General features: G+C 44.9%; 2 protein-coding genes and 1 long non-coding RNA gene across 6 annotated transcripts in view; 2 read left to right on the top strand and 1 right to left on the bottom strand.

The window, feature by feature from the left end:
• Positions 1-6,182, top strand: part of dlgap4a (discs, large (Drosophila) homolog-associated protein 4a) — a 43,697-nt gene extending 37,515 nt beyond the window's left edge. Inside the window, exons 7-12 of the mRNA XM_060071289.1 lie at positions 465-1,014; positions 1,138-1,235; positions 3,717-4,156; positions 4,844-4,935; positions 5,290-5,442; positions 5,951-6,182. Coding sequence (XP_059927272.1) covers positions 465-1,014; positions 1,138-1,235; positions 3,717-4,156; positions 4,844-4,935; positions 5,290-5,442; positions 5,951-6,175 — 1,558 coding nt within the window. The 3' untranslated portion in view covers positions 6,176-6,182. The remainder of the gene's footprint in view (positions 1-464; positions 1,015-1,137; positions 1,236-3,716; positions 4,157-4,843; positions 4,936-5,289; positions 5,443-5,950) is intronic.
• The window catches only part of LOC132471665 (6-phosphofructo-2-kinase/fructose-2,6-bisphosphatase 2-like), a 33,161-nt gene extending 10,815 nt beyond the window's left edge, over positions 1-22,346 (top strand). Inside the window, exons 1-16 of one of the 4 annotated variants that reach the window (XM_060070993.1) lie at positions 10,538-10,849; positions 11,281-11,421; positions 12,266-12,391; positions 12,890-12,986; positions 13,311-13,377; positions 13,460-13,534; positions 13,711-13,767; positions 13,876-14,000; positions 14,831-15,038; positions 16,672-16,818; positions 17,292-17,396; positions 18,152-18,281; positions 19,138-19,200; positions 19,319-19,383; positions 19,928-20,101; positions 21,390-22,346. In XM_060070993.1, coding sequence (XP_059926976.1) covers positions 11,331-11,421; positions 12,266-12,391; positions 12,890-12,986; positions 13,311-13,377; positions 13,460-13,534; positions 13,711-13,767; positions 13,876-14,000; positions 14,831-15,038; positions 16,672-16,818; positions 17,292-17,396; positions 18,152-18,281; positions 19,138-19,200; positions 19,319-19,383; positions 19,928-20,101; positions 21,390-21,467 — 1,608 coding nt within the window. In that variant the 5' untranslated portion in view covers positions 10,538-10,849; positions 11,281-11,330 and the 3' untranslated portion in view covers positions 21,468-22,346. Of the gene's footprint in view, positions 1-10,537; positions 10,850-11,276; positions 11,422-12,265; positions 12,392-12,889; positions 12,987-13,310; positions 13,378-13,459; positions 13,535-13,710; positions 13,768-13,875; positions 14,001-14,830; positions 15,039-16,671; positions 16,819-17,291; positions 17,397-18,151; positions 18,282-19,137; positions 19,201-19,318; positions 19,384-19,927; positions 20,102-21,389 lie in introns of those variants that run through there. The other 3 variants (XM_060070922.1, XM_060071081.1, XM_060071165.1) reach the window with 3 other exon arrangements.
• Positions 6,505-10,388, bottom strand: LOC132471973 (uncharacterized). Its single transcript, XR_009528968.1, has 2 exons — positions 6,744-10,388; positions 6,505-6,706 (listed from the first exon to the last, which is right to left on the bottom strand). It is a non-coding gene; the product is annotated as an uncharacterized LOC132471973 (long non-coding RNA).
• Positions 22,347-22,892: the final 546 nt, after the last annotated feature.

Below are 22,892 nucleotides of genomic sequence, written 5' to 3'. Positions count from 1 at the left end.
ATACAAATGACCTTTTGTATTCTTCATCAGGCTGTTTAAATACTACAGGATAACAATGTCATAGGATCATATTTCTATCCAGCAGCTGTTCAATCTCGGATCTATCTCCCAATGAAAAGTAGGACCTAGTTTCCATACTATCAGTCCCTGGAGATAAGGGGGCGGAGGCAGGGTGTGATAATGACGTCAATGGAACACAGTCCGTAGGTTCACAGGTAGTGCAGTGAGTGCACTCTGCAGCCCGGTAGGGAGGATTCAGGAAAACAAGAAGCAGGATTGTTTTTGCAGGTAGTCGGTTGATGTGTCTGTATAATGGGCTGCAGCTGGATAGATGGCTAGCTGGGTGCTTGATGTTCATCATGGTTGAAGTTCTGGCCCTTTTGGCATGGACGAAAACAATCCAAACAGCAGAGCCCCGGCGTCAACCCTCCCATTTCCATCTTTTGTTTTCCAGCTGCGGTCAGTAGGAAGGCTCCCCCGGTCCCCCCCCGGACCACCTGCAAGCCACTGATCTCCATCACGCTGCAGAGCAGCACCGAGTCGGCCCAGGACACCTACCTGGAGCAGCAGGAGCACGCCAGCGACGCCAACAGCCAGTCCGGACGCAGCAACTCCTCCGACAGCCTCTGTAGCATCCGCACCGGCACTCTGGCTAAGGGCACCCTGCCCCCGGCCCCGGCCTCCGTCTGTACCCACACGCCCGTCCCCGCCTTCGTGGCCCCTCTCCCCGCCTCCGTCCCGGGCCTCGCTCTGTCCGCCTCGGTCACCCACCTCATCCCCACCACCACCGCCCCTCCAGCCCCGGTGACCCCGATCCCTGCCCCTCGAGACATCCCTGTCACTACCGCGACCACCAACACCACCGCCCTCTCCGCTGTCTCCCCCCTCAGCACTACTGTCACCACCACCTCTGCCTCTACTCAGTCCCAGAATGACACCGTGAGCTGCAGGCTCATCTCAGAGAAGTTTGTCATCAGCGAGCCCAAGAGGAAACTGTCTTCCATCGGAATACAGGTAACACAGTGGCCCCTTTTCACAGCATGGTTCCCAACGTGTTATTGATCCTGGTCATTCCTACTGTCAGTGCATGCACACATGGCTTCTGTGGATAAAGTGTCGTTTTGTTGTGCTTGGCAGGTGGACTGTGTGGTGCCCGTCCCAAGAGAGAAAGCTCTAGCCCTGACCTCGCCGCTCAGATTCCAGTCCATCGGAGTCCAAGTGGAGAACGGCCGGCCGTAAGGACTCTACTTTCTGCCATAGAGTTATTCTAATAGCGTGTTAAAGGTACTATGTGTATGAATTACGAATTCCCTTCTCATTACTGGCCCATGGGGCCGGTAAGTGAACTGCAGCGTGCTCGAGCTCACGCATTCAGACTACTGGAGTGCGAGCTCGGTGACAGTTGGTTGAGACCATAACAATCCTAAACTGAATATAGTTATAATCAAAAATAAACGTTATGGAAATTACTAGGGCTGTCCCCTGAAAGTCGATGATTCAAATCATCCGTCGGGAAACCCTGCAGTCGACTCAGAGAATCTGAGTTGACTGCGGGGTTTCCCGCCGTCTTCCTTTTTATTTTTTTTATAATACTGTTAATATAAATTGCAAACTGCGCGTACAGATCCCACCGCAGGCTTAACATTCACCATTTGCATCATAGCTCTAATGATAATAATAAAGAGAAGCTTTATTGAGACACTGTCCATGTCACTGTGGCGATTGATTCATTGTAACTTAGTTTGCTAGACAGAATCTTGCAGAGGGAAGCGGCTGCCTCCCCTTACATTATTTCTACATTTCCTCTAGGAGCGCAGTCAGTGTGGCGAAACAGCGCTGTGTATTCTTTCGGGCTCAATAAATGTAATCAGATCGTGAACACGGGGCTCATATAGTGGATTATCCACCAGCCTATACATGAGCCCAGTGTTCATTATCGGACCGCATTATGGGAATTAGCCTAATTAAAACCCGACAGGAATAAGTTGGCTACAATTCCGATGAGTTTGATTGATAAACTGTTCAGGTGAGAAGGTAATGTGCGCAACGCGCAAGCATATATAAAAGGCCTATAGCCTACCAATACAGAGTGTTAATAGAAAGAAAACTAATTTTGTAAACCTCCAAAAGACCTGCCCCGCACGGCCGCCGAATAGTCGAATCTCTGGACTGAAAAGGCAGATCTGATTCAGAAAATTCAGAGTAAGGGACAGCCCTTCTAAATTTCCTTCGGTTGCGGCCCCAATCAGCGGTCAATATCAATTTATAGTGGGTCGGGTGCAGAATGTAATTCGCGCAATTGTTGAAACACTGTTGAAATACTTGTCGAAATACTTAAAACTTGCTTTTAAGTATTGCAGGTGCGGGTTTGCAAAATAAGACCCGTGCAGGACTCAGGATCTGGCACACTAGCCGCTGGTCGGAAGAACGAGTCAATAGTTTGCTCACAGAGACGTTTACCCACGCTCGATAATTAATCTCTAGGACCCTCCCCCTCCACACATTAGCCACTAACAGTAGCCATTCCCTATCCTTCTCACACTCATTGGCCTGCTACAGATTCCGGATTTCTTGACGCGCCCTTCCCTGTGTAATGTGTAAAAAAAAAAAAAGACATGTGCGACTAGATGTAAAATTCTGTCGCATACCGGAAATCTCACATTTTGGTTGCAAAATGCGACCATTTGTCCGCAAAATGCGACCATTTGGTCGCAGTCTGGAGCTCTGCAGAGCCCTGCAGTTTTAATGATAGAAATCAGTCCAAAGCTCCTCCTACGCATCGGAAAGAGTCTGGAGGGTATTATTAAGTTAAATGACTATTGTAAATGAATATTTGCAATTAAGAAGATGAATGCATTTAGGAATCCGAGCCCCCTTCAAATCTATCTACGTTTCTATTCTTTTTGCGGTATGATTTACTCCCATCAGATCAGGCTCACTTATTCATAACCAGTTCCTTCCGAGGTTGTGAGGCTCCAGGCCTTTTCCTTCCTAGTGTACCTTGTTTTGTTTTCTCCTCTCCAGCCCGTTTAATCCGGCTGACTGGCCCTCAGCGCGCCGCTGTCTGTAGCCCTGTCGCGACCCACTAGCTTTTCCCAGCAGAGTCGGGGGCCAAGGTCACCCAGCAGTCAGCCCAGAGGCCCTGATTGATGCTCTGTAGCTCTGGTTCTGACAATAGTGAAGTGACCATTGTAGCGGGGAGGCTGGTCGTTCACAATCCCCAGCGCATTGTCATTTGCTCTAATCACATTTCGTCTCCGCGGCGCCGTGCAATCTTTGAAGGCAGCAGTCCATTTTGCTTTATGTGGTGTCGTCTCCTCCCCGCTACCCTCGTTCGCCACACTCGGACGAAATAGGCTCCAGTTTCCGGTTGCCTCGCCTCCGCTGCTGAAATCTATAATATGTCATTGATAATCAATCATTTCCATATTAACACGTCTGCATAATCAGAAAGCTAGGTTAATCACCACAGACGCTGGGAAATGAGTGGAGAGAGGGAATGACCTGTAGCATAGGATCGCAGGTCAGAATCAAGCCTGGATCGGGTTATAAGTTACTAGTTACAAGGCGGTTCAACTATGAGGTTGGCACACCCAGGGCCTGGGCTCAGACACCCAGCTACGTTTCCTTGTTCCTCCACTCAATCATTCATACTTGTCTGAATATGTTTGATGGCTAATGTATGTGTGTGTGTGTGTGTGTGTGTGTGTGTCCAGTCTCAGCCGGGACAGCAGCATGGCCTCCAGGCAGAATACAGAGTCAGAGCCCCAGGACTCCCTGGACGCCCCGTCAGCAGTCAACTGCACCAACAGTCAGACAGCCACCAACACCAATGCCAACGGCCCCAGCGCCGACGACAGCGCCCCGAGGTCACTGAAACACACGCCCTCTGCAATGGTCAGGATACCCACGGAGCCCCTGGTGGACCCGGCGCTGGACCCCTCATCCCTCCCGCCCCCGCACCCCAGCCTGGGCACGGAGAACGGCAGCGCGCAGCCCGGGGACGAGAGAACAGGCGACGCCCTGTCTGCCGCACCCGCCTGCCTCCGCGACGGGAACTGGTTCCTGAAGCTGCTGCAGGCGGAGACGGGCCGCATGGAGGGCTGGTGTCAGCAGATGGAGCTGGAGACCAAAGACAACCCGCTCTCAGAAGAGGGTAAGGGTGCCAGATGACGCCGTGGTTTTCTCTCTGTATGATGATCTGATTTAGGTGTACAAACGAGGCTTTGAGTTGACACTGGAGTGGCCTGGACCCCTCTGGTCTCAGGCATGAGTGGCTATGGGGGAGGGGGGAGGACATGGCGGAGAGACAAGGAGACAGGCTTATTATGGCTAATGGTCTGCAGTAGCACTGCTCGTTAGGCATTAAGTAAGCACCGGTGCAGCCGAAGCAGAGCCACAGCCGACTGCTTATCTCTCCGTTTCATCTCCCGGAATACCACAGAGGCTTTCAGAGCTGCTTTCCCTTCTGCAGCGGCCTTAAATATGCATGAGTAAAAAAAATAAATGGATCCAAAAATACACCTATCAGTAGATGCTCCATAAAACTATAAATCCCCCTGCTTGTTGTTATACATTAGATCGATCACTTCTTCCCCATGTTGATAGGCAACCGTATTCTGTGTTCTACTGCGCTTTCCTATTGGAGTTGTAGTTTGTGCTAGCTACGCGCCATAGGAAACCCGTGCATATATCTTATTTCCCTGCAAAAGATATGCAAACCAGACACGGCTGGTGTTGGCCTCGTTTTGTTTCACAGTACACAACCCGCATGTCTGGTGCAGCTGCTCTGCTTGTCCTCACATGAGCCTGTAATGATTTTCCCCGTCCCCCTGGTGTGCAGTGCTTGGGACGGTGCGCAGTGCGGTGGGAAGCGCCCAGCTCCTCATCGCCAGCAAGTTCAAGCAGTTCAGAGGGCTCTGTGTGGAGAACCTGGTGAGTCCTGCTGGTCTTCACCATCTTCCTAACGCTCTTCACCGCTCACCCCCCTCATATCCGTATCTCGCATGCTTCTGGACTCCGGCCACTTACACACACTTTTTGACCAAGTAAATACTTGGCTCGGTAATGCGCAAGGATAAGTGGGAGGGAGAAGGCTTGGGATAGAGGCTCTTGGGTGCCAGAGGCAAACGCCCACATACATGCAAACCAGCTCACCCTGACACACTGAAACTCGAGCAGTGCTTTGCGGTACATTTAACTTGCACTGCTGCGGTCCACTGCACCCCCTGTCGTCCGATGAGCCGAATTACAAGTCTTAACAAACCAACCCTGTCATGCCTGGTTTAGGACGTGAACTCCAACCCGAGGCCCACAGCACAAGACCTGGCCGGGTTCTGGGATCTGCTGCAGCTGACCGTGGAGGACATAAGCCTGAAGTTTGACGAGCTCTACCAACTCAAAGCCAACAACTGGGAGTTTCCTGAAAAACCAGCGATCAAGGTACAGAGAGCAATTGTACATTGCTCTTTCACAGAGCATTGGCATGTGGCATGGCAAATATAAAATAGCTTTTGTTGAGCTTTTTGCACCATGTTTGCATTTCATTCGAGTTTGGACAGGCTTAGGTTTTCTAACATTGATAAAACCGACTTATTTGACTGTATTTGAGGTCCTATATCAGATCTTTGGTTGACCAGTATGCGTGCGTCTCATTGCTGTGTGTATATGTACACCAAATCTTTAATTAGATTTACACCTTTCGGGATTTCATTGTGACTGTGCTTATGAGGAAACGGGGAAAGTAAGATGTCTTATATTTTACTGCACCTTCAGATGTAGAAATTAAATGTTGTTGTATAGGTGACTTTGCAATGACAAATAAAGTCTATATCTATCTATCTATATAAAGTGGACTTTAAAATCCTTTTGTAAAATAAACATCAAAGTACAACTCTAAAAGAGGGCGGGAAGCAATCCAGCGTATTTATTATCCTGTGTCCATCCCCAGGAGGAGAAGAAGCCCCTCACAGCCTCCGTGCCAAAGAAACCCCTGAAGCCTAAGCTGGCGGCGGGGAAAGACCGCAGCGTGGACTCGGCCGTGGACAAGCAGCGGCAGGAGGCCAGGAAGCGGCTGTTGGCGGCCAAGCGCGCCGCATCCACCCGACAGAACTCTGCCACGGAGAGCGCCGACAGCATAGAGATCTACGTCCCCGAAGCCCAGACCCGCCTCTGAGGGGTGGGGAGGAGCGTCTGAAGGGAGGGGAGGAGCTGAGAGGAGCAGCAACTCCTCCCCCTCCCCCCCTGATCCCGACCCCCCAACCCTACTCTCCTGGAGACACATCATCACTTATGCACACAAGCCCCCCCAGACCCACCAGGGATGACCATGCAGAAGGACAGGGGCCTGCGTAGGTCTTCTCTCCAACAGAAGGCGGGCTGGGCAGCTTTCGGGGGACTTTCCAGGCCCCCATCCCTTTCCCAGACCCCCCCCTCCCCCCATAATTATTAGAGAACTGTCTTCCGGCTGCCGTCGGGACCGAAGAGACTTTTGACAGACGGATGTTTAAATCTAATGTTATTATTGTTATTAATATTGAGCGTATAATAATAATAATTATTCTCTCCCAAAATTATATCAAGACTGTCTTACTTCTATCTTGGAGAGCGACTCCAACCTCCCCTCCCGTCTTTTTATCGTTTTGTTCTTCCTTTTTCCTTGTGAGCTGAACAAACCTCTTGGTTGTACCAGAAGTTTACGCTGACACTCTACTCCCCCTCCCCCTCCCCCCTCCCCCCTCCACCCTCCACCCTCCCCCCTCCACCCTCCAACCTCCCCCCTTGGACCCGAGTCTTCAGTAGGCAAGTCCTGCCTGGTTTACGAGCCTAGCTACCGCCACCCCAACCCCGCCCCCCCCGCCCCCCTCACACCACACACACACTCAGGACGCACACGCAGGTGTACTCGCTGTCTGCATAAGTCTTCCTATTCTCTCTTTGTAATAGGCCTAGCTGCCACCCCATCCAACGCGGTGTGTGTGTGTGTGTGTGTGTGTGTGTGTCGTGCGTAAGCTTCACCGTGTAATAACTTACTTACTAGGTCTGTATGATACGACTTTACTCTTTAGCAGTAGACAAAGAACGACGACAACCACCACCATCCACCAGGAACCAGAGGACGCCGGTAGCATATGTTGTTGTGAGGATCACTCTCTGGTTGTTGCCATGTTCATTTTGTAAATGTTCTACAGCAGATTATTTGTTTAGAAAGAGGTCCGTGTTGAGTACCCAGGTAGTTTTTTATAGACAGAGTACATGTGCTGTCATATTTTAGCTCTCGATGCAATCATTCACTCCACTTTCTCACACACACACGCACACAACACGCACACTACAATGCTGCTTGTGTATGTGCAAGTCATTTCGTTCAAAGTCTTATTTTTTTTTTTTTTCATATTTTCTCCTTTTCTTTTCTAACGGGATATGAGAAACGACTGAGGCGTCGGTGTTGTGCACTCCAGAGAATGCAGTAAATGGATGCATTTTAATGTTCATCTGAATTTTGATGCCACCTTTCCATTCACTTTACTTTCTTTTGTACCCCTGATCATTCTACTTTGACACTGCATCCCCATGTGATGTAGGGGACCAAATCCATCACCACTTTAGCATTCCCTCTCCCACCACACTGCAGTAGTATGCTTCTCGGCTGGGCATCCACTTGCTCCTGGAAAGGAAATCTAACTTAGTTTAGCAATAAAAATGTAATGAAAAATGTACATTCAACGTAGCTATGGATATGTGTAATATTACATGCCCACTCTTAATTAGTTTGATGGGACCTCTTCAGTTAGGTTGCATTATTATTTTAAAAACTTCCCTTTCTCTTCTTCTGGTACTGAGGTTTTTAAACATTGATAAAATTCTCAGGGTAAGCACTTATATAAACGTCACAAACCATTAAGGAAAATACAAATATTGATGTATTATAACCACTACTCTGAAGTTGTACAAACAATAACTAGGCATGAAGAACCAATGGTTTTGGTTTACTGCAGTAACATGTGAGCGCATTGGGCTTTACCTGCCTTACTGCTCCAACTGAAGAAGAACAATTTGGTCACTCAGTCTCCTTTCTAGCAGCATAGCTTCCCTTCCCTGTCCAGACATGCACTGTTGACATGCACTGTTGACATGGAACAACTATGGTACTTTTGTTTTTTTTCATTATGTTTTTTTTTTCCATGACTTGTGTCCAACAGGCGTCTATATTTAAATCTGATGGTGCTGTAGAGGCTCGGCTTGTGTGCATATAGTGGCACAGAGCTTGAAGAGTAATTTATTCAGTTGTCGACATTTCAAAGTCACCAAAAGGTTATTTTCAAGTGAAGGTTTATTCAATTATTGCTTTTTATGAGGAAACTGTAGTACTGCTCCATTTGAGCACCTTTTATTTTTATTTACACATTTGTCAATTCACTGCAGTTCTCTATACTATCTCAACCACAATACACGCACTGCAATGTAAAAGTATATTTCACATTGGAAACACCTTGTTTCAAATGTGTTTTCGCAGATTTGTCTCATTGTTATGTCAGTCGTGGGGATATATCTAAACATTTTCTTACAATAACAAATAATTTCATCTCAAACTTCTCCCACGAATGCTAGTTTGCAAACACAAAAACTGCACTCCCATTTTTTTTAGATTTTACATTTCAATTGATTTCAGATATGGAAATGCTGGGATCATGACGCCAGATATTTATTTTATTCAGTTGTATTTGTATTTCATCAGCAATGGACATGTACGTCTCATTGTCCAAACATCATTAAACATCCCTTTTGCTACATGTCCTGGTCATCCTTCTTGCTATTTTATCATCTACTATCTTGGTGATATTGGCTCTTGAGTTGATATTACTAACACACATTGACCCGGAGACTTGGATATTATTGTGTTGGCATTCAAAACATGGCCTTCCAGATGCAGATACCATAGCTGGTGTAATTTAAATGTCTTGAATGGGTCTATTGAAAGTATGGGAAGAAAACTTGTTTCAGGATGGCGTTCAGGATTTGTGCGTCAAAGTGTTGAAACTGTGACAGTGAAGAAGTGCTTGCATCCTTCTCCTTTTACTATCATGAGCTGGATCCCTTTATTGCTCCTTATGTTGAACTCATAAGAGTGCATGACTTGATCAGGGATCTTATGAAGGTTTGTTTACCGGAACTTGGTGAGTTCAAAAGGGCTACTCATTGGACAACAAGCAACTCTGATGGCAGAATATGTGTACATTGGTGAACACGCTATTTGGCCACCGTGTGGACATGGCAATGACTTCAAATGACTAGGTCAAAGTACTTTAACTTCTACTCTGCATATAATTGAGCCATTATAAAAAACTGCAATTCACTTTTTTTGAGGAAGTCGGTTAGGTATAATTAGTAACGCCGACAGCTGCCAATCATCTGGAGGGACTTTCAATATTTAATAATGCCGTAGTCAAAATGTGCTTTGATTGGTTCTCACATGCGCCCTTTACCAGAAAGGGAATGCCGCTGTCATCAAATTATTTTTACTGATGTGCCATCCCCAAATTCTGAATAGGATGCGTAACAAACGAGTAATTACATAGGGCTTGATCAACCTCGTTCCAGGGCGTAATCAACTCACGACCGGACGTCTGGACCGTGATGAGTTTTATTGGCCAGAGAGGGGAACATATAAGTTAATGTTACATCGGTTTAGCGGCGAGGGAGAGGTCGGGACTGTTGATAGAAATATATCAGTTTTTCTCCTTGTTTTTCTTGTAAATGTATTATTCTCCTCGCTCATAGGAAGTGATACCAGAATCTGCGTGCTGGTGGAAAAGGATAAAGCTACAATTCAGGATCCTATCTCAGCCCAAGCGATGAGCGACTACCATAAAGACTACCTATTATCACTTGATCTTGAACTCCCTCGATGATTGGCTGTCGCCTTACTTTCAACAGTTCGAGGGCTCATTCAGGATTCTTGGGGAGTTTTGCTGTTGCCATCCTTGACCTTTCCATGCACTTATAATATCCTATTTCATCATCACAGCGTACTGGACTGGGATTATTCAAGGCGTTAGCTTGACTATTTAACAATTGATCGAAAGCATCACCATGAAAACCCGAAATTACGTTTGACATGTCCTCTCAGAGATATAACTACGTTAACGAGCAAAAAATATGTATTTCAAGATAACCCTGTATGCCTACTACACACGGTTTAAAATGTAAGCACATAGCCCATCGGACAGACGAGGGGCTGTGTCATGTTAGTGTGTATTAGTTAGAAACTGGTGGGGCTAGTTTCTATTAAGAGAATAAAGATTATTGATTGAAATATGTTTGTTATCTTAATATGGAGTGAGAATAAGATTTGATGTCTTGACCCTGCAGGGCATAGGCCTATACAATAATAAATAATTATTGTTTATTATTGGGGTTGTTCATGAATCCTAACATTCATGAGCAACATCAAGCAGTGCAAATGCCAATAATCTTTTTTCTTTTTAATCTTTTTTTTATGTATTGTTACGCCAGTAAACAAATTCCAAGGGCAATAAGCTCTGACCAACCCTCCTCTCATGGACTCTTCACTGCCCTGGAGGCAGTGCTCTACTTCCTGCACCACGGACGTCGGGGAGGAGCAAAACACCGAAGGGGAAGACAGAGCAGTGTTGCCAGATTGGCCCTGATTTCCCGCCCAATCTGGCAACACTTCCCAGCCTGTGTTGCCAGATTGGCCCGGAAATCCGGCAACATTTCTGGCACAATCTGGCAACATCGAAGGCAGTGATATCCAGGCGATTGCGCTTGAATATCATAGTTACAAAGAAAAGGAGTGGAGCCAACACCTGCACTTGCGGACTCTTCGGTAACTAAAGCCAATCCTGATAGAAATCGTAGCTTCGCGCAAGTTTGCGTTACTGCGGTTACGGTATGATGATGATGTTGAAGTACCGATGCTGATGCTCCATCGCGAGTGGTTCCATAGGCCAACACTGCCTCTCTGGTGGCACCGATGGTCCAACCTCGGATGTTATTAGCAAATTGGATATTTATTTGGCTTTCCCATGTCTTACATTGATAAGCTTTATTCAAACGATTCAATGGTAATATATTGGTCGAAATGTTTTTCCTATACGTGATACTGATGATGGGTTAGTATCGGTCGTGGCTCAGACTCAAGATCGATGGTTAGAATAAAATGAGTAGGAACTTGATGCGGGATATCACCGTGCACGACCCGGCAGGGCGACGCTGACCTCACTGACTAGTGACACCTGACCCCTAATACCCAGCCAGCAGCGACCAACAGCCAGCAGTGACCAGGTCGGGACAAGGACGAAGTGAGCATGGCTTCTAGTCAGAACAGATCCGCGCCAGCAGTGGATATCTCCGCTGAAGTCAAGAAGACTGAGCTCAGGCCCAATGAGAAAAAATGTTGTGAGTATAAACCTGCAATCAGAATCAGATTTTGACCTGGTACACAAACATGTATGCAGCCTCTGCACCCTGTCTTCGACTTGAATGAGTAAGTGAGTGAGTGACTCAGTGACTCAGTGTGATGTTCAAGAAGCACTTGAACCTTCCCAGAGGAATTCGAAAAATGTTTATCTTCGCTATTGTCAACAAAAGTTAATCTACAGAAGTAAAATCTATGGGCAAGCCTGTTCTTGTCAAGCAAGAAAGAATTCACAGATGTTTTGGCGTGAAAAATCCCAGCCATTATTTTCCATTCCATCTTAAGAGGGGACAATGGATTAACAAATATGGTTGCTAGGCAGCAGCCCCCAGAAACAATGTTCAAGGACGAAATGCCTGCAAACTTCCTCTTAGGTAGTGCCTGACTTAAATCTATTGGCTGTTCCTTACAATCTTACTAAGCAAACACACCACAATATTTGGTTCAAGTGCGTAGTCAAATGTCTTCATGGAAATATTTTCTATAAAAAAGCTATAATCCTTCCAAATAATGAATCTGTTGAATCGATGCATTGGTCTTTATCTTCGGCAAATTATGCTTTATTGTAAAGTAATGAAGATTCAATTGTATTGATAAACATTATGCTACATGTCGATGGGAAAGTTATGCTGAATCGTCATGTTGAAATGTCCTTGACAATCAAGTTAATACTGTCGTGATGTGTGTGTGTGTGTGTGTGTGTGTGTGTGTGTGTGTGTGTGTGTGTGTGTGTGTGTGTGTGTGTGTGTGTGTGTGTGTGTGTGTGTGTGTGTGTGTGTGTGTGTGTGTGTGTGTACACACCTATGTTGTGTACACAACTGGCAGCGTGGGCCTCCTACATGACCAATTCACCGACGGTGATCGTGATGATCGGTTTACCGGCCCGGGGGAAAACCTACATCTCCAAGAAACTGACACGCTACCTCAATTGGATAGGAGTACCGACCAAGGGTTAGTAAGAGCCCAACCTCAGGGCTAGTGGGGCCAAACACAAGGGTTAGTATGAGCCAAACATCAGTGCTGGTGGGACTAAACACATGGTGGTCGTTTGAGTGCACACCACCTGTTGTCGCAGTTCTCGCAATACATTATTCATAAGTTCCTGAAAAGAGGTTAATGGCCTAGAGGCAGCAGAACAATACACCGAACCAGCCCAGTGGCTGCAGGTTTTGATCAGATTTCATTTTGGATTATAAATTGTTGGACCAATGATGAAATCCATTTTCAATCACGAGAAACTTGATCCTTTGGAAGATCACGTTTTCTTGCCTGAGAGCAATATCTGGACTCCACACACTTGCTTCAAGGTAAATATTCTTTAGACTTTTGGAATGTGTGTTGTGTCAACCCATGGTTGAAAACTGGTTTGACAGAAAAAGAAAGGTGACATGGTGGCTCGGTGCAGGAACATTTATACCACTGTAATGTTCATGCTCCTCTCTCTTCCAGTGTTCAATCTTGGAGTTTATAGGAGGGAAGCGGTGAAGTCGTACAAGTCCTACGACTTCTTCAGACATGATAACAAAGAGGCCATGTTAATTAGAAAGTAGGTACATCGCTCTGCTGGATCAGTTTGTCATGTTCAAGATGTTGCGTACACAGCGGATTATCCATAGCATTCTGTCAGCTACAGCTAACTAGCCGTGCAGGAAGTAGTCCATTCACAGGCCCAAATCCTGATCATGAAGCCTAGTTGACGTTTAACCTGATTAGCAAATCATTTGTTATTACTGGATGTTTTGTATCTTTTCAATCAATACAATACAGATGGTGTATCCTTGTTCTAATGAGAGCAGTCTGCTCTCTGGTGACATTTCTTTGATGTATGATGTGTAAATGGGTAATTGATGGGTTCATGTCCTCCTTGTAGACATTGTGCTCTGGTGGCCCTTCAGGATGTCAAAGCCTATCTCAACGACGAGGGAGGACAGATTGCAGTAAGACAAAATGTCAGACGCATGTTGTTTCCAATTTAATAAGTGATCCATTTATTTTACTGTTGTTGTTTTTTTAATGAAGGTGTTCGATGCGACCAACACAACCAGGGAAAGGCGGGAAATGATTCTAAATTTTGCAATAGATAATTCTTACAAAGTAAGTTACAAGATATTTGTTATACTTGGATTGACTTTAAAGTCTTGACAGTGTGTCTTCCAGAAATGATTTTGATATATCTATGCTAATTTGATAGATTAATTAAAGGGAGTGTTGATATGTAATTGAGCTCTTTTGGGCTATAATTCATAAATAATTTTTTTATTGTACTTCAGGTGTTTTTTGTGGAGTCTGTCTGTGACGACCCAGACGTCATTGCCACAAATATTATGGTAAATCCAATATAATCTGTAGGCTCTATATTAAAACAAACTTCCAGTCGAGCGAATGCTTATGAACTGTTGTATGTCAACACAAAATACAAAATGTCTCCATTCCAGGACGTGAAAGTGTCCAGCCCAGACTACCCCGAGAGGAACCGAGAGAGCGTCATGGAAGATTTCCTTAAGAGAATCGAGTGCTACAAAGTGACCTACCAGCCCTTGGATCCTGATGAACATGACAAGTAGGTTCATGATGGCTCGCCTACTCCTGAAACACATGTCGTTGCATGGCGATGGTCATGAACCTACATATCACTATTTCTCATAGCGGTGGTTAGGAGTTGGGTTGCAGATCAGGCTCAAATGCCCTAATTGAGTTGAGGTATAAATCTGCGTGTGAATACTGTATGTGCCACAAGGTTTAGGAAACTCAATCAAATTTCAACTTAAGCTTGAAAAGATACAAACATTTTTTATAGAAGCTATTAGGGGTGGTTAACTCTACTTATTGGGAGATAATAAAATAATACCAGCATCTCACCTGGACATTGTTTGTTTGCCACATATTCTCTAGTGGATGTTACATCAGTTGTAAATACTTGTTATCTTTCAATGTTTGATGAGAACCTGCGTTTACACGATTCTTCCAATAGGTGGAGGCAATTCATTTACAATACTAGTTTCGGCAAACTGGCAGGTTGCTAAAAGGCAAATTTATAGTTTGTGATTTTAGATAGTATTTTAATAATAGTAATCTAACCTTTCTAAACAGGTTTTCATAATTCATATTGCATGGCAATAAGAAGGAAGTAAAGAAAGAGATTAGAAGAAAATCACTGTAAATGACTAAGAACTGTAACAACCTGACCAGAATGTGAGGATAAAAACTGTAAAAGAAAATAAGCCTTAAAGGTAAAAACATGACTCAAAGCGAAAGCATGAATAAAAACACAAATGAGCATACATAAATTGACAGCATGGCCATTTCTTACTCTAGAGATGATGACTACAGGACGTATAGATATGTATACTATATAATGCCTGACCATCGCCCCCTGCTGGTTCTCCCCAGGGACCGCTCGTTCATCCAGGTGATCGACGTGGGCCGCCGCTTCCTGGTGAACCGGGTGAAGGACTACATCCAGAGCAAGATCGTGTACTACCTCATGAACATCCACGTCCACTCCCACTCCATCTACCTGTGTCGCCACGGCGAGAGCAGCCACAACGTGGAGGGCCGCATCGGGGGCGACTCGGAGCTCTCTGGGCGCGGCAAGCAGGTGGCTACCGGTCTCGCTGCCGCTCCACTCATGGAGGATTACTTGGATAGAGTTATAACCACAGCGTTGTCTTATGCTTAAGCCTGGTTGGTTGATGACATTTCAAGGGGGTTTGTGTTGATGTCATAAACGACTGACCATTTTAATGGTTCAGAATCTAAGAATCCAACGTTAACGGAAACCGTCAAATATAACTATTGACCAGATGTTCTCAGATATTCCGATATTCTCACACAAAAACAAGCTATAGTACACAGCATAAATGGAAGATTGAATTGCCGCCTGAAATAAATGTCATTTTTTAGAGTGAATACCACCTAGCCCATTCTCAGTTGGTAGTACTATAATACTATCGGGCCATACCACAATGTCTTGACCCAGGAAGAGTACCTGGGTCAAGATTTGATTATTTTATTCAACTCGAGGTTTGTTTAGAGATAGGTTTAGGCAAATGTCCAAATAATGGCAGGAAATCCAATCCAAACCAATGCAACAATAACAATGTAAACATGATGAGACACAAAAAAGGGGAAATATCAAGAACCTATTTGAGCCCTCCATTGAAAGGTCAGGGTGAAAACAATTTAACGGGAATAAAGCCAAACCATTTGCGCCATACAGTTGCACCATACAGTCACTAGATGGCAATAAAGACAGTCTGATTAAAGACAATTTACCCATTTCCTGTGAAACCCTCTCTTTAGCCAATAAGGAGTCGGCCTGACTCGGTCAACAGGGCTGACCTCAGCTTTGGTTAAAGTGTTTGGGGTCTCAAGAAACAAGATTTTGCCTTGGGAGGGCGAAGATGTTTTGAGAAATGGGACGGACTCTCGTAGTGTGGGGGGACTGACGTAGTGTGGGGGGACTGACGTAGTGTGGGGGGACTGACGGAGTGTGGGGGGACTGACGTAGTGTGGGGGGACTGACGTAGTGTGGGGGGACTGACGTAGTGTGGACGGACTGACGTAGTGTGGGGGGACTGACGTAGTGTGGGGGGACTGACGTAGTGTGGGGGGACTGACGTAGTGTGGGGGGACTGACGGAGTGTGGGGGGACTGACGTAGTGTGGGGGGACTGACGTAGTGTGGGGGGACTGACGTAGTGTGGGGGGACTGACGGAGTGTGGGGGGACTGACGTAGTGTGGGGGGACTGACGTAGTGTGGGGGGACTGACGGAGTGTGGGGGGACTGACGTAGTGTGGGGGGACTGACGTAGTGTGGGGGGATTACGGTGGAAACAGCCAATTAGAAGTGGAGTGATATGTTGAAATCAGTGGGGTCTAAGCTCTCGTATATGTTTGTGCAGAAAGGAAAATGGTCCCTATTGGGTTGCATGTGCGCTTGCAAAGTTCTGAAACATTAAATGCATTATTTTGTTTAGGGTTGGATTTGTGTTGGTTTAATAGATACATCATTTAGAATGTTGTAGTTCTAGGGGTGCGTCACATACATTTTTCTCCCATGTTCTCCCTTTGCTCTTAGTAGGGAGGAGGGTGACTCGTATACGGGTCCTCTCGGAAGGAAGAGGTTTAAATGATACTCTATAAGACTTCCCCATCATCTATGTTTATTTCAGAAAGACACAGCCGTCTTTAGCCTGTACAGCTCACGTTGCTCTCTGTGTCTCCGTCAGTTTGCGGGGGCGCTGCATGGCTTTGTGGAGGAGCACCACCTCTCTGACCTGAAGGTGTGGACCAGCCAGCTAAGGAGAACCATCCAGACCGCCGAGGAGCTGGGCGTGCCCTACGAACAGTGGAAGATCCTGAACGAAATAGACGCCGTACGTGGGGGGGGGCAGGTCGGAGCCTGGAAACATTCGATGATAATTGTGCTGGAAGCAAAATTGTAATTACTTAAATGGGGCATAATGTTTTTTTTTAAGTCTGCGTATAAGCATTTACATTTAGGGCATTTAGCAGACGCTTTTATCCAAAGCGACTTACAATAAATACATTTAAGCATCCTCATAAGCATCCTTGAGGATTTGGCCATTACCACCACCGGCTCATTACCTGCTCATTAAAGGAGCTATCTGCATTTTTTCTCAAGGAGATTACAGAATTTGCCAACCATACGATGGCCAATCGTGCACGGGCATTACAGCGTGGCTGGGCATAGAAAACCAATTAGGACCTTGACTTTGGAGAGCATTTCCCTGATCGGTAGCTACAAAACTAGCCCTGATTGGTTCATTCATACTGATTCAGCATTATTGTACTCATCGTGTGTGTATGTGTGTTTGTGTGCGTTCAGGGTGTGTGTGAAGACATGACCTACGAGATGATCAAGGAGAAGCACCCAGAGGAGTTTGCCATGAGGGATCTGGACAAGTACTTCTACCGCTACCCCGGAGGAGAGGTGGGCCTTTCTGTCCCAAGGGCCTTGACTGTTTTCAAACTCTCTGTCGTTGTAAATTATACAGTCAGATATTTATCATCATTCAGTCCAGTATAATTCAGATAAGTACACATGTGTTAGGAATAGGTCAAAAACCAATGACCCCATAGTTTGAAAATAAGTTTGGAGCATATAGGGCTTGTACATCGTAACGTTATGTCGCAATGATCCCCTCCATTTTGGAAGCATAGGAGCACTGGAACGTAAGTTGTTGTGTTGGTAGTAATGTTTTTTTGGGAATTGTTGAGGAAATAATCGTGAAAGGAATGTCATCATAGGAGGTCATTGTTATGTTTGTCCTCTCAATATGCAAACAAAAATCCCATGATGCATTCTGATGTACAAGCCCTATTGCATATTGTTTTTGCCTTGACAAGGACACATCTGTTAGATAGTTGTATATGCCATTTTTGGTAATGTTGTCCTTGAACTGAACGCATTGCGATGGAACTGTTAAAAGGCTTCCCGTTATTGAAGTCCAGCTATTGTAAATAATACACACCCTTGGAGTTTTATTGACTTAATTAAATATTTAACAATGCTGGGCCTAATTTGGTATTGTGTTAACCAAAACATTTCTTATTTTTTGTGTTTATATTTGCACATATAAAGTTCACAACACAATGACTTCAGTTTTAGCAGCGCTGCTATTGTGGATGAACTTAATGACAGTACTTCATTGACGTGGCCTCCCCCTCCCCCTGGTGTGTGTGCAGTCCTACCAGGATCTGGTGCAGCGGCTGGAGCCGGTCATCATGGAGCTGGAGAGACAGGGGAACGTCCTTGTCATCTGCCACCAGGCCGTCATGCGCTGTCTCCTGGCCTACTTCTTGGACAAGAGCGCTGGTAAAACACGAAAACATTAATTACAGTGTAGGGAAAAAACAGAAGCCCGACATTTATTTGTCAATAAACACACCCAGGAAGAGTGTAAGTCATGGATGGGTGGATGATGGCAGGAAACAAGTGTTGACGCTGCTGGCTATTTAGAGTTAAACCCAGACTGAGGTTAACCATGACGTGGTGTTTACCAAGAGCTCAGACTGCTCCCTGGAAAGCTTCGCCTACACAGACATTGCACACATCCCACCTTCGTATTTCCAACATCTGGAGTTCTACCGAATACAGGGTATTGGTAAGAGTTGTGGGGGAACATTCAGATACAAAAAAAACAAAACAAGAAAGAACAAATGAAATGGTTCATATTCTGCTATAATGTTATTTTGTTTATATTGAGGTTTGGCGTTTGATACGGTGAGGTTGGGGGAGAAATAGACCTGTGAGGGCTCTTGCTCTGGCGCTTCCTGGTGGCGTACTGTTATGTTATTGCAATAATGTGACTGCCATGCTGCCATCATATTCCATTATGCTACTTTGATGTACTTTCGTAAACCTGTAGGCAGCCATTCAGAAATGTGCTTTTGCTTTGTGAAGGTGCAATATAAATAAAATGTTCTTTCTTTCTTTTTTTTCTCGCCAAAAAACTACATACAGTATACATATATTAACATTGTACTATTAACTTTGACATATTCCATAAACCAGTATAGATTCTCCAAACTGAAACACACACACGCCAACTCTCTGAACACCTGAACTGCCCCAAACAACCCACAGACACTACATTTGCTCGTACTTGCCTTACATGAGTCACTCCTGCATTACGAGTGCACACTCTGATTACACCCCTTTGTTGCCCCAGATGATCTGCCCTACCTGAAGTGCCCTCTGCACACCGTCCTGAAGCTCACCCCCGTGGCCTACGGTAGGAGATTCACTCCGGGGCAAAAGCCTATTCAGCATCATCAGCTGTTTGATCATTTGTTTGGTTGGGATGTACTTTGGGTTTTGGTTTATTTTCCCTCTGTACCATGTTGTTGCAGGTTGTGAAGTGGAACAGTTTGACTTGAAGGTGGAGTCTGTTAACACGCACAGAGACAGACCTTTAGTAAGTGGGCCGTTGTATTTATGCATAATACTGCTGTGCTCCGTCTCCTGCAACTTTTCCGTTCCATTTCACTACATACCTCTTGAGGGGAAGGGGCTGTGGACATCTGCGTGATGTGTCCCATCCGTCCACTACTTAGAAGGATGGGCCTGATCCCCCACCCCCACATCAGATGTGGTCAACATTAAAACCCTGAGGGCCTGGCAGCGTCCACAGAAAGTTCCCTCTTTAAATCACACGTGCCCAATAACATGGGCATCTTGTTGAGTCTGAACTGGCACCAGAGACATATTGGAATGAGGTTAGACTTGTTGTGTCCCTATTTGGCTGGAGATACTGGTAGTTGTACCATAGTGTCCTCTCTGATAAAATGGGTTGCTTGTCAGTGGTTGTTTTCTTTGCTCTCCTACTCTCATCTCTTTCACACGCAAAGTCATAGTCTGACACAGTCCACGGCTCAGAGTTCCCAGCAAACAAACCGATAAACGTACAAAAACAACTCCGCTGATTGAGAACATTTATTCATAGATCTTTTTCTAAATAGGTCAAGGGTCAACCAGATGGCGTGCCGACGACCTCCTCCCGGCGGAACAGCTTCACACCGCTGTCAAGCCAGGACCAAGTGAAGCGACCTCGCATGTACAGCGTTGGTAACCCCCCGCTCAGACGGGCACAGGCTCCTACTCTTCCCAGCATGCATTTCTCCGAAGCCTCTGAGGTACCAGCGCTTCTGGCTTCTAAGTCACATTAATGTTTGACAATTTTGTGTTTATGTTATGAAAGAATATTGTGAATTATTTAGAACATTGTTAAGGGGGAAAAAAAGGTTTGAGGCATAGAGTCTTGGTAGAATAGACCTTTTCACCCGCCTTCAAGATGTTGGACCAAATAGACTACTACAAACACAAATTTCACGTAAACATTCTCCTTTCTAATAACCGTACATCAACCAAAGTCACTTTCTAAGTAGTAACACTTGTTAAACACCCGAACTGCCATGAGGGGGTAATTTTGACTGCTGGTAAATATATACAAAATCTGAATACTTTTTGTAAAGTTTCAGCATTGTCCGCCCTTCCATGACTTTGATTTCCAAAGTTTACACTTGTTCTTGTTCTTAACGTCCAGAAATTAAGATGATGCTGTAAACATGATCCTCATTGTAGCTGCAAGGCCGCAATTCACCTTTCCTCCAGACTAATAATGAGATCCACAGTAGACTCAACTATTATTCATTTGCAGCAATAACTAGTTATTTTAAGGCAATGCTTATTATGGGCAACTGTGATGACAGTACTTCATTTTCTTGTCGTGTAAATTTGTACTAGTTTTGTACAACCCGTCTGCAGGAAAATACTGTTCCTTCTTGGGATTGTTTTGCCTGTTCACTGATTGTGCAGAATATAATCATTGATACCAGCGAGGTCGTCAGTAGAATACAGCATCAGGCCTCCTACGTGTTCGGCCTTCACTGTGTAGCCCTTGGCGTCTGGTCATAATGTCAATCTCAAATCTAAAATTGGCTACATTAATTATACAACATGTACTTCCCAACCGTCTGATCAGAGCTTTAATCTGAATTAAGCATAAAGGCTTGCAGTGTGAACAAGGCCAAAAATGTAGCTCACGCATTATACCCAATAGTTAAATTCATAATTGAACTCGAGGCCTTTGCAGCATGTATTTCAAACTATTTTGAGAAGCTTACTGGGCAAGACATTTCCTCAAGTTGAGTAGTCTACCACAGACTCTTGCAGCAGTGCAGCACAACGTTATCTTTGTCTATGACAAGAAACAATCAAAAATATCGGGGCGGTCAAAGGGTCGTTCAGGGGTACCAGCGCCTAGTATTAAAGACAAGGAAGACAAGCGGAACAACAGACCCATGGTTTCCACATGGCTCTGGAAGCTCCCACTTCACAATATTAACCCAGGCGCAGCCAACCAAAACATGTGCTTCATCTTGCTCTCTCTTTCTTTCTCTCCTTCATCTCCCCCAAACACAGGACAATCTGAATGGCTTCGGCCCAGCAGAAGCAGGCGACGGAGTGCGGAATAAGATGTTAGAAAAACCTCTAGCATGATAATGGTTCTCATCTTGTATCTTGGGTATTCATCTAGCTCAAATCAGCCATTTAAGGTCACGTCTATTTTAGAACTGAGGAGGGAGGGAGGGAGGGAGGGGGGATGTTGACCGGGTCTTGCCTTCTGCGTTGCCATAGTTGTTGTTGTGGTTGTGTTAGATTGATGAGCGAATTAGATGAGCGAATGAGAGTGAGTGTCTAAAAACAGCAGGTATGAATCGTATACATAATGAAGTGAACGAATGAGGTTAATTTATTATGTTTTAAATGTGGTCTGAATGGTGGGCTAAGCTTCACTGTAATCGCTGCACCACTTGTTAATCATGTCAAATCTGTGCCTTGTGCCGTTCAACAGCTGATTGTTCAAGGAAAGCCTCACACAGCCTTGGTTTGCTGCAGATTAAAATTCATTTTCTGTCTTTTTTTCCATTGTTTGAAGGTGAACAATGATTTTAGCAATCTGAAATGTAAAATGTATTTTGCTTCAGATTCATAATGTACATATTTAGGGGAACTTGTAGTTTTGTATAAAAACCTAATATGGAAAAATGTAACACCACTGGCTTTTTGTCAAATGTTTTTCTCATTGATGCCTGGTTGTTTATTCTATACAGTTTTGCAATAAGTGTTCATTTGTGACATTAATGATTCAATGTTATCAGACTTTATGCCATAGGTAATCTGATCTAGAAGATGTTAATATCTGTCCATTTTCCATGATACGTTATTGATGTAGATAGTTAAATCAAGTTTGAAACGGCTTTGTCTTTATAGAGCCTTTATCATAACAGGAAATTCCTTTCCTTCTGGACAAAGAGGGTTTAAAAACATCGAAATTAAAAACAGTTAAGCATTTGCCATCAAATAACTATTCTCAAATGGGTCCTCAAACAGTTTTCTAGCAACAACAGTTTAAGCAATACAAGCAAATTTATAGACTATATATTTTTAGAATCGGCTCAGAAGTCTTTGGTATGAAGAGATATTTGGCAGCATTCTGTTTAGCATTCCAACTCTTCCTGGTCTCAGAAGCGATGCTAATTATAAGTTGATACTAATCAAAAAAATTCAGGAGGAACTTTCAACACACTTGCATGCCCTTTGCAGAGGGCCACTTGGCAAGCTGAAATCTCTGCAAGGGCTTGTTCACACTACCTCTGTCCGTCCATTTGGCTCCGTGCCCTGCGTCAAAAAGTTGAGAAATGTTCAACTTTTCAGGCAGCGCCGGCTCCGTCGGCCAATCAGATCGCGGTTATGCAAACACACTTTCCTGGATCCATTTTGCAATAACAAGGCAAGGCAAGGCAACCCAGCTTCTAGGACTCTAGCCCAGACCGAAGGCCTTATTCAACAAATTCTAGGACTCTAACCCAGCTTCTAGGACTCTAGCCCAGACCAAAAGGACAAACAAACTCAGGACTCTAA

The sequence above is a fragment of the Gadus macrocephalus genome, chromosome 1 (genome assembly GCF_031168955.1).
Source record: "Gadus macrocephalus chromosome 1, ASM3116895v1".
In the NCBI taxonomy this organism is placed as follows: domain Eukaryota; kingdom Metazoa; phylum Chordata; class Actinopteri; order Gadiformes; family Gadidae; genus Gadus; species Gadus macrocephalus.
Note: the sequence above shows the minus strand (reverse complement) of the source record. Positions and strands in the feature narration are given on the sequence as shown.